This window comes from Dromiciops gliroides, chromosome 1 (genome assembly GCF_019393635.1).
Source record: "Dromiciops gliroides isolate mDroGli1 chromosome 1, mDroGli1.pri, whole genome shotgun sequence".
Taxonomy (NCBI): Eukaryota; Metazoa; Chordata; class Mammalia; order Microbiotheria; family Microbiotheriidae; genus Dromiciops; species Dromiciops gliroides.
This window is the reverse complement of record NC_057861.1, coordinates 259,259,245-259,271,288: the sequence shown is the minus strand read 5'-3', so window position 1 is coordinate 259,271,288 and position 12,044 is coordinate 259,259,245. Positions and strand designations below refer to the sequence as shown.

General features: G+C 36.8%; 1 protein-coding gene across 1 annotated transcript in view; it reads left to right on the top strand.

The window, feature by feature from the left end:
* The window catches only part of PXDNL (peroxidasin like), a 574,279-nt gene extending 563,028 nt beyond the window's left edge, over nucleotides 1–11,251 (top strand). The window contains exons 22-23 of the mRNA XM_043975169.1: nucleotides 8,701–8,814; nucleotides 11,120–11,251. Of these exons, the coding sequence (XP_043831104.1) occupies nucleotides 8,701–8,814; nucleotides 11,120–11,251 (246 nt within the window). The remainder of the gene's footprint in view (nucleotides 1–8,700; nucleotides 8,815–11,119) is intronic.
* Nucleotides 11,252–12,044: the final 793 nt, after the last annotated feature.

Sequence of the window (12,044 nt, the reverse complement as noted above, 5' to 3'; positions counted from 1 at the left end):
TTAAAAAAATTCCTTCCATAATTTACCCAACAAATTATTTTCTTGCATCTCCCCAAAGGCTTATAGTGAAGAGAAATGTACTGAGGCAACCAATCCCTCTTTTGGGTTGTTCTTATTGTTTAGACTTTTTTTTCTTACATCAAGGCTTTTTAAATCTTCTATCTATTGCTTCTATTTCTTTCTTCTCTTGAGTTTATCCTTCTCCCACATGGAAGTTGTTAAGATAGTTAAAAAGACATCTATCATGCACCTCTGTTCCATACTTCCTTCCCAACATTCTTCTCTTCTCTAGGCTATATGTCCCAGTTTATTTCAACTATTCCTTATATGATTTCCTCTTCGAGGTCTTTCATTGTCCTGGATGGTTTTCTAAAGGTGCTTTCTTGGTTTTCAGTATCCTTTTGTGTAATTTAAGATTCTAAATGTGGGTTCTAATCTGTTCCCCCAGTTTGGGGGGAAACTGACTAAAATCACTGATAAAACGAGTTTAGGTTTTTAAGGGTTTATTGAAAGATAGAAAGAGAAAGATTGAGAACGGAATTCCAACAGCCTGGCATTCCTATCTTTCCTCAAATTTCCTGTGAAGTCCTCTGCCGCCACCACCACCATCAAGTCAGGAACCAAAAAGAGACGGAGCTCTCCGTGTAGGCCCTCTTTCCTCCTTCCTGTCCCCTCCCAGAAAATAGGAGGCTCCTCAAATTGATTGGCTGGTAGCCTTGATAGACAGAACCCATGAGCAAATGTCACTTCCTGACGCCAAGGAAAAGCCACATGGCCTTGCCCTCTGAGGCATTCTCCTCATGGTGGAGCTTTCCTATAGTAAGTCTCTAGTAGGTAGCATCATTCCAATCATTACACTTTCTAAAATGTGACAATTGGGACTGAGTCTATCTTTTCTTTTTCTTTCTTTTTTTAATGACCAGGGCATAGTACAGTGGAACCCAGCTTTTTAGTTGTGTACAATAGGAATCTCTCTATATACCCTAAGACTGCATTAACATTTTGGGCTATCATATGATACGATTTTGATGTATATTGAGCTTACAGTCTAACCAAACACCAATATCTTTTACAAATGTACTGATCTCTATGCACACCTGGTCCAGGCAGTACATATGGATATTTTTTGTTATTGGTGTTGTTTTAAGAGTTTTTCCATTACATTACTTCTCAATGAAAGTCTTATTTTGATTCCTCAACCTGTCATAGAAACCTGGATCAAAAGCTATATAAACGGGGCGGCTAGGTGGTGCAGTGGATAGAGCACTGGCCCTGGAGTCAGGAGTACCTGAGTTCAAAGCCGGCCTCAGATCCTTAACACTTACTAGCTGTGTGACCCTGGGCAAGTCACTTAACCCCAATTGCCTCACTAAAAAAAAAAAGCTATGTAAACTTGGAAAGACCTACCAAGCTGGAATGTCTTCTAGTAAGTACAGGCCAAGGGATGGATGATGATCTTGTGAGGACCAGCCTCATTATGTCTGGAAAGGATTATAAAAAAGGAGATGGGCCAGGTGATAAAATGTTATTTGAACAGAAGCATAAAGAAAAGAGTGATTACAATCTGTGTTAGGGCAAGGAGAGAATGAAATCATGGATCTTTTGAAATATTGAACAAGTAATTCTTTTGTAAGCCATATGTTAGTGGAAGACAAATTGGGAGATTTAGGATCAAAGAATCATGGAATTAGAAGTGGAAGGTCCCTTGGAGTTCATCTCATCCCAATACCCTCATTTTACCTTGGAGCTTAAGTGGCTTGATCCAAGTCAAACCGGTAGTATATAACATTGGTGGAGTATGAATCCAAGTCCTCTGACCTCAGATACCAAAGATCTTGCTGCTGCACTTTGATATCTCCAATTACTTTATGTTGTAAGCATGGCTTGTATGCTGTCTTTGGAGTTGGAGGGCCTGGGGTCAAATCTGCATCTGTCACATACTAACAGAAAGTGGGATTTTGCTTGGGAGTCGAATGAAGCCAGGAGGCTGAAATGAGGAGAGAGACTATTTGGTTGAGCACCCTCCCCAGACATTTCAATTGGTTAAAGAACTTAGGTTCCTAGGGATCACAACAACCTCACCCTTCTGTAGGCTCCATTTAAGATCTCCACAGGCCATGGTACTCAGAACACCAGTGAAAAACAAAGTTCACGTTATTCCTCTATATTATGGCTCCTTCTACTCCAGCTCTTGAGCATGGTCCAGGAACTCATATTTAGTCAAGTAGTTTCCTTATTGTTATTCTACTGTTTCTGTGCCCCACAAGGCACTTGTGGAAGCTGCTACTGGCCTACATTTCCTTAGTTGCTATCCATTTCCGTTCACCATCATGCATGCTGCTGCTACCTTTTTGAGAAGTGTTAGTTTTTAGGCCACCTGGATCAATAGGCCTCAGGCCTTGTTGACACATTTCTAAATTTTTTGGCAGTGAATTTAATAGAAGGGACACTGAAAATACTCACCTTTCCATAAAATTATTTCATATTCTTTCAAGGTGGTAAAAGGATCTAGAAGCAGCTAGGTGACTTAGTGAGTGGATAGAATGCTGAGCCTGAAGACAGGAAGAACTGAGTTCATATTTGGTCTCCTATACTTACTAGCTGTGTGACTCTGAGTAAGTCACTTAACCTCTGTTTGCCCTAATCCACTGGAGAAGGAAATGACAAACCACTTCAGTATCTTTGTCAAGAAATACCCATGGACAGTTATTAGTATGCTATCAGGATGATGTCATGACTTGCAGTGAATTTAAGTGAAGGAGGGCTGTACAAGATCACCAACTTCACTTTTACCTCCACAGCCATCTGGGTCCAGTGGCAAGATACATATCTGGATGACTGGAGATTGCCCAGGATGTTTAAGGCATTTGAGGTTAAGTGACTTGCCCAGGCTCACACAGCTAGTAAATGTCTGAGGTCAGATTTGAGCTCAGGTCCTCCCAACTTTTGGACCAGTGCCCTATCCACTGTGTCACTTAGATGTCCCAGCCAGATATGACTAAACAACTGAACAACAAATGCATCAAGTAATATTTTTTAAATTTGAAAAAATGTAATGGAATGATTTAGTTTATCAACTTTTTATAACATGCAAATAGTTTAAAAACCTGAGAGTAAAGAACCTTTGCCATGGAGTCAGAAATGTTTAAAATGGCACCAGCTTTGCTCCACCCCTCATTTCTTTTTTTTTTCTCTGCATCTCTTTTATTTAGAATTTTCCCATTACATGTAAAAATAAATTTTTTTCACATTGCTTTTTAAATCTATGTGTTCCAAATTTTTTTCCTTCCTACGTACCCTAAGAAATTAAACAATTCAATATAAGTTATACCTGAACACTCATGCAAAACATGTCCACATTAGGCAGGTTGTGAAAGAAAACAGACAAAATAACTTTAGAAAGAGGAACTAAGAAACAAAATTATACTTCAATCTTTATTCAGATACTATCAGTTCTTTCTCTGTAGATGGATTTCATTTTTCATAAGTCCTTCTAATAGCATCCTACTCATCATTTTTTTTCTTTTTGGGGGGTGAGGCAATTGGGGTTAAGTGACTTGCCCAAGGTCACACAGGTAGTTAAGTGTCAAGTGTCTCAGGCCAGATTTGAATCCAGGGCCAGTGCTCTATCCACTGTGCTACCTAGCTGCCCATCATTATTTCTTTCACAGTTACTATTGCTAACTGTATTGCCTTCTATTCTATACCCTCCCCTGATATTTACTCTATTTTCTATCTTCTTTCAACCTATCCCTCCTCAAAAGTGTTTAGCTTTTTACTGCCCTATCCTCCAATCTGTCCTCCCTTCCTTCACCTTTCCCACCTTATCTCCTTCCCCTCCCATTTTCCCACAGGTCAAGATATATAAATAAACCCAATTTAAGTGTGTATGTTATTCCCCCTTTGAGACAATTCTGATGAGAGTAAGGCTCACTCACTCCTCCACTCCTTCCCCATCTTCCCCTCCACTCTATAAGCTTTTTCTTGTTTCTTTTATGCGAGCTACTTTAATCTCTCCCTTTCTCTTTCTTCCAGTGCATTCCTCTCACTGATGAATTTTATTTTAAAAATGTCATCATGGGGCAGCTAGGTAATACAGTGGACAAAGAATCAGCCCTGTACCCAGGAGACACTGAGCCCAAATCCAGCCATAGACATAAGCCATTCCACCCTGCCTACTCCACAAAAAAGGATAAACAAAAAAAATGCTTTGCAGATATCATCCCTTAATATGCAATTCACACCTGTGCCCTCTGTCTATGTATATTCCTTTCAGCTGCCCTAATACTGAGAAAGTTCTTATGAGTGAGAAGTAGCATCTTCCCATCTAGGAATGTAAACAGTATAATCTTTTAATATCTCTCATGGTTTCTTTTTCCTGTTTACCTTTTTATGCTTCTCTAGGGACTTGATTTTAAAGTAATTTTTTCTATTCAGTTCAGGTCTTTACATCACAAGTACCTGAAAGTCCTCTTTTTCATTGAAGTCCCATTTTTCACCTGAAAGATTATTGTCAGTTTTTCTGGGTAGGTGAATCTTGCTTGTAATCACAGTTCCTTTGCCTTCTGGGATATCATATTCAATACCCACTGATCCTTTAATGTCGAAGCTGCTAGATCTTGGGTTATGCTGACTGTAGATCCACAGTATTTGAATTGTTTGTTTTAGCAGCTTGCAATATTTTTTCCTTGACATGGGATCTCTGGAATTTGACTATAATATTCCTAAAAGTTTTCATTTTAGGATTTCTTTCAGGAAGTGATTGATGGATTCCTTAAATTTCTATTTTACCTTCTGCTTCTAGAATATCAGGGCAAAATAATTTCCCTGACAATTTCTTAGAATATGATGTCTAAGCTATTTTTTTAATTATCATTTTCAGGTAGTACAATGATTTTCGGATTATTTCTCCTGCATCTATTTTCTATGTCAGCTGTTTTTCCAAGGGGATATTTTATATTGCCCTCTTTTTTTATCCATTTGGATTTGTTTTATTGTGTCTTGAGTTCTCATAAAGTCATTAGCATCTATTTGCTCTATCCTAATTATTTTTTTTTTTTTGCCGGGCAATGAGGCTTAAGTGACTTGCCCAGGGTCACAAAGCTAGTAATTGTCAAGTGTCTGAGGCTGGATTTGAACTCAGGTCCTCCTGAATTCAGGGATGGTGCTTTATCCACTGCACCACGTAGCTGCCCCCTCTATCCTAATTTTTAAGCAATGATTTTATTTTTTTAATTATAAAAGTATTTTATAATTTTCTAGTTACATGTAGAGATAGTTTTCAAAATTTGTTTTTATGAGATTTCTAGTTTCATATTTTCCCTCCCTCCCCTCCCTCCCCCTTCACCCCTCCACAAGACATCAATTAATCTGATATAACTTATATATGTATGATAACATTAAACATATTTCTGCATTAGTCATGTTATAAGAGAAGAATCAGAGCAAAAAGGAAAAACCTCAAAAAAGAAAAACAACAGCACCAAAAACAAAAGAAATAGTATGGTTCAATCTTCATCCAATATTGCACAGTTCACTTTTTTTTTCTAGATTTGGAGAGCATTTTCCATCATGAGTCCTTTGGAGCTATCTTGTATTGATGGGAAGAATCAAGTCTATCACAGGCAATAAACACATAATGTTGATGATACTGTGTATAATGGTCTCCTGGTTCTGCTCATCTCACTCATCATCAGTTCATGCTAGTCTTTTCAGGTTTCTCAGAAATCCACCTGCTCATCATATCTTACAGCACAATAGAATTCCATTACATTCATATACCACAAATTGTTTAGCCATTCCCCAGTTGATGGGCAGCAACTCACTTTCCAATTCCTTGGCACCAGAAAAAGAGTGGCTATAAATATTTTTGTACATGTGGGTCATTTTCCCTTTTCTATGATCTCTTTGGGAAAAAGACCCAATAGTGGTATTGCTGGGTCAAAGGATATTCACAGCTTTATAGCCCTTTGGTCATAGTTCCAAATTGCTCTCCAGAATGATTGGATCAGTTCACATCTCCACCAACAATGCATTAGTGTTCCAATTTTTCCACAGCTTCTCCAACATTTATTATTTTCCTTTTTTCTCATTTTAGCCAATCTGATAGGTGTCAGGTGGTACCTCAGAGTTGTTTTAATTTGCATTTCTCTCATCAATAGTGATATAGAGAAATTTTCATATGGCAACAGATAGCTTTGATTTCTTTTTTTTTTTGTTTTTGTTTGTTTTGTTTTAGTGAGGCAATTGGGGTTAAGTGACTTGCCCAGGGTCACACAGCTAGTTAAGTGTTAAGAGTCTGAGGCCGGATTTGAACTCAGGTACTCCTGACTCCGGGGCCGGTGCTCTATCCACTGTGCCACCTAGCTGCCCCTGATTTCTTGATCAGAAAATTGCCTGTTCATATCCTTTGACCATTTCTCAATTGGAGAATGACTTGGGTTCTTATAAATTTGACTTAGTTCCCTATATATTTTAGAAATGAGGCCTTTATCAGAAGTACTAGCTATAAAAATTTGTTTCTGAGCTTTTTGCCTCCCCTCTAATTTTGGATACATTGCTTCTATTTGTACAAAAACTTTTAAATTTAATGTATTCAAAATCATCCATTTTGCATTTCATGATATACTCTATCTCTTCCTTTCTATTGCCCCAATTTTCTCCAGACATCTATCATATCTAACTCTTCTAACATTCTATTCACTTCTTTAACTTCTTTCTTATTTATTTTGTGGCTAGATTTATCTTATTCTGAGGGGGGAATATTCAGATCTCCCACTAGTATAGTTTTGCTGTCTATTTCCTCTTTTAACTCATTGAACTTCTCCTCAAAGAATTTGGATGCTATACCACTTGGTGCATACATGTTTAGTATTAATATTTCTTCATTTTCTATAGTACCTTTTAGCAAGAAGTAGATTCCTTCCTTATCTCTTTTAATTAGATCTATTTTTGCCTTTGCTTTGTCTGAGATAAGGATTTCTACCCCTGCTTTTTTTCCTTTAGCTGAAGCATAATATATTCTGCTCCAGCCTTTTACCTTTACTCTGTATGTATCTCTCTGCTTCAAATGTGTTTCCTGTAAACAGCATATTATAGGATTCTAGTTTTTAATCCAATCTGCAATTTGCTTCCATTTTATGGCAGAGGTCATCCCATTCACATTCACAGTTATTATTACTATCTATTTCCCTTATTTCTATTTACCCCCTTTGTACTTTCCCCCTCTTCTTGCACCCTATTCCTCCTCACAAACGTTTTGCATCTTAAGCCTGCCTCCCACAATGTGCCCTCCTTTTTATCAGCCCCCTCCCTTTTCTTTACCCTTTTCTTTCCTGCTTCTGTCCTACCTTCTATTAGCACTCCCTTTTCCCCTTTCCCTTTTACTTCCCTAAAGAACATGGTAAATTTCTTTATCTAAATGAATGTATATGTTCTTCCCTCTTTGAATCAAATCTAGTGAGAGTAAGTTTGAGACAATGTTCTCCCCTCCCTAATTTCCCTCTATTGTAATAGGTTTTTTCACCTCTTCATATGATGTAATTGACCCCATTCCACCTCCCCTTTCCTCTTCTCCCCATACACTACTTTTCAATACCTTAATTTTCTTTCTCATCACATCAAAGACAATTTATATTTATGCCCTCTGTGCATAATCCTTCTGTCTGCTCTCTCTCTCCCTCTCACACACACACACATAGCCAGCATCTCCCTTTGTCCTTAGGGCAGAGGGGAAAGACTGACCACCCTTTCATTCTTTTACCCACTTTTCCAATTTCCACCATCATCTTTTCCCCTCACTGGCCCCAGGATATGAAAATTACCTTCATTCTCAAACATACCTCTAGGAGGTTTTAGAAACTTGGAGAGGGGTTGGAGCAAATTTCGCAGCCATTCTAAGCATATCTGTCTCCATAAAAAGGTTCTGAACTCTTAGATTTTTAATAGTTGATAGACTAAATCATTTCATTAAAATAAATATTTTTCATATTTTAAAAATATCATCAGATCCATTCATCGCCTTGTAAAAGTATGAAAAAAATTTATTGACAGAAAGGTGGCTTTTCCCCAAGGGACGACATATTAATTTTTCATAAGTTCTAGATGCCAGCTTGATGCTGTGAGGCTTTTAAGTCTAAACTATTTGTAAAAGATGCAGTTAAATTTGTTTTTTACTATTAAATGCAGCTACATCTGTGAACATTTTTGACTTTCCAAGGAAGCAAGTGGTCTGTAGGGCAATAGGTATTTCCCATATGGTGGGACAATATCTTGTGAACAACCCCTCAAATGTATTATTGTATGCATTTCAGTAACATTTCTTTGTTTTTTTGTCTAGTGTTTGTTGTTGTAGTTGGTCTCCTGCTGCTACTACCACCACTATAGAATAGGAATGGGACCTTTGCTTTCATTGCTGCTTTGTTGTAAATCTGGCACCTTTAGAATTTACAGTAACTCTTTCTCCTTACAGAGATATATGGGAAAATTGAGCTTCTGTTTAGGAATATAGATATGTGGAGATTCTGGTTCATTAACTTTGGAATGAAAGTGTTAAAGAAAAATGAGATGTAGCTTTGAAATTTCTTATGCCTCCTAGGCTTGTGCTTACAGAGTGTAGTATTTTATTAAACCATGTTATTCATTGCCTTATTTTCTCTCAATTCCAATTTTTGCCTCCTTTGCTTCCACTTCCTTATTCAGATAAACAAGCTGGAGGCTCGCCTGAGGCAAGAAGGATGCATGGATGATAATAGAATCCATAGGAGGGACAATGAACACTGGATGAAAGAAGACTGCATTAGCTGTATTTGTAAGGTACTTTGGACTCTAAGTTCTTTCATCACCCTCCCTGTATTTTCCTTTGGGTTTCCTGCTTGTTGAAGCACTATGAAGAATTTCTTGAAACTCTGTTCCTTTGTGAAGCAGATTTCATGGATACTCTTGAGGGTCAGCCTAAGTTTGTGGTGATCAATGACTTTCCTATTATTGTAGTGAACCAAAAGGGTAAGTGCTTATTGCTTGAAGACAAGATTACTCTTTGCATAATTCTGTCTAGTGTCCAGTGATTTTTTTTTTCTCTTTAATGCATGTAGACTCTGGTTTTGGAAGATGAGAGAATTAATGTTAGGTTCCTGGAAACTTTGATTGTAATATTGTGTCTGATGACACAAACTTATTGTAGATACCTCTTCCTTTCCCCCTTCTTTTTCTCCCTCTCTGTCTCCCATTGCCTCCTTCTTCCCATTCATCTTCCCGTTTCCCATTTCATGCTACATTCTGAACACTTGCAATGTGTTATGAGGGATAGTTTAAGCTCCATCATGTGAGAGAAATCAATGTATTCCTTATATCTATTAGTGGAACCGCTTTCTTCCTGTTCCCATAAACCACCTTAATTCGCTTTCTTGTTGTACTAGTAGTTTTAATTTTACACTTTGAAAAAAAAATTACAGACTGCCTACAGTTAAATTTTAAATCTCCTTATTCAGTAAACATATGGAAAGCAGAATTAATGGAGTCCACTCAAATGAATTTGAGGTTACTAGACAAATTGCTTTTAAAGTGAATTTATATCACAGTATTTATTTGATTAAATCAATTTACAAAATGATCCAATTATTAATAATTTATGATTGCATTTTGTCATAGGCCCTGATTGAGGGGAAAGATATCTAGGGATAAGCAACTACTCAAAATGATAGCAAGAATATTCTGCAGAGGGGCAGCTAGGTGGCACAGTGGATAAAGCACCGGCCCTGGATTCAGAAAGACCTGAGCTCAAATCTGGCCTCAGGCACTTGACACTTACTTACTAGCTGTGTGATCCTGGGGAAGTCACTTAACCCTCATTGCCTCACCAAAGAAAAAAAAAAGAATATTCTGCAGAAAAATACATTCGCAAAATTTGTTATAACAGGCTTCCCTAATACAAGAAGAGAAATGATCAAGATACAAGCAAATACAATACTATGCAAATATTTTGCTTTTATAATGAGTTTGATTTTCTTAAAACTATGCACTTGCAGGGACTATATCTTGCATGATTCTTTTTGACATTAGAGAACCCTGCCTTCAAATGACATCTCTACTTGTCAGTCTTCAAAGACATTTTGTTAAATTGCTTTAAAGTAAATAAAGCAAAACACTGTTGTAATTCCCCTAGTGATGAGCACTAGGGAAATGACATACTTGCCTCGCATTACTGTCTAGCTGCTGGATCTGTGACTTAGTTACCTCATAACCAGAACTTATTTTGAGGAGGAACCTCATACCAGAGAGACTACAAAGAAAGTCATTCTGCCCATATGTTTAATGAAGAACAATTTTCCTGCCTGTCCATACATCCATACACCTCCTTCAAGATATTGCAGGATGCTAAAAGTGTTCCAAAAATGTTTTACATTCTGTACCTCCATTGTTCTGTTCCCTCCCTACCGTAGGCAGTCAGGTTGCATTTTGAGGCAGGAAGACCTGACTTCAAATATTTAATATCTGTGTCACCTAGGGAAAGTCAGTCAAAACTTTCACCTTCAGTTTCTACATCTATAAAATGGGAATAAAAGTAAGATGAGGTTCAAGTGAGATAATATACACAAAGCACTTTGTAAACCTTAAAGCACTATATGTGTTTTCTATAATAAATAAATAAATTAATGATGATAATAATAATAATAATTATTATTATTATCCCCATTTAGTATTGCATGGGGAGGTAGTTGAAGCAATAGTATCCACATCTATGTTTATATGAAAAATTTGCGGTCATTAGAAATTTTTCAAAGCATGTAACCAATTAATTGTTGATTGATTTTCCTTCTGGAAAATGTAGTCTTGCTTTTTGATGAGAGGTGCCAGTTTTCCATTTAATAATTTATAATATGTAGTTCATTCAAAGGGTTCCAAAGACTTGACAAAGTTACAGTGAACATAGTTACTGTTTCACCTATAATATTATGCCCTGGTTTATTTTGATTGTAGCTGTAGTGGATGAGTGGGGAAATGTGGAGACGATATAATGCTATAAAATGCTTATTTATATAAAAAGAGGAATTGGTCTACATTTCTCTAGGTTTTTTCATATCACGAAGCATAGAAGTAATATTTAAATATTACCTTTCAGAGTGGTCAGGTGACATGTACCGTGGAGACCTGCCAACCAGCAGAGTGCCTCAACCCACAAACGGTGAAAGGAGTATGCTGTCCCCTCTGCATGGACAATGAAAAATTGGATGATTTCCCAGAGGAACTTTAACAAATGTTTCCTTTTACTGGAGCTCATAATAGGAAGTTAAGACTCTTCTCATTCAGTTCACACTATTGGGATTAAAAACTTACATTCACATTTTGATATGAATGCATGCTGATTTTTTAAAAAATCAGACTAGTTTAAGCCTTAAACCACATTGAATATATTCTACAATTTTCTCATCTGAAAAATGAAAAAGTAAATAAGGTCATAAAATCGTATTTAAAAATCTTCATAATACCATTAAATATTCCTACAAGTTACTATTCTCAGAAAGTTAGATAACCCTTTACACTTTTCACTAATCAGATATAAAGTCAAAACAATTGTGTTTTCTTAAATTTAACTTATGTAAACAGGAATGGGTGAATATCTTTTATTTTAAAGTTCAGATACACTGCTGTCTTGGTGAGCTTGAAAGCCTAATCAGATGAGCTCCCTACTTGTTCGGGATCAGACTTGTGATCAATTGGACATGACCTACAATATGATTAGGATTTTCCTCTAAGTTCTGAATTCCCCAGCATACAACAGTTCCCATAATTCAAGAGCCTTTTAAAATAAATCTGAAAGGTTTTTAATTTGGGGTCCATGGAATCCTAAGGAGTCTGTTGTTATATTTCAAGGGTTCTTTATATTTGGGTGGGAAAAAATTAGATCTTTATTTTCAATTACTTCTAACTAAAATATTGCATTTCCTTCATTTATAAGAATAGTATATAATAATAGTTCAATTATGAATGCAAACAATAAACCATTATTTAGAGAAGAGGTTCATTCACTTCACCAGACTGCCACA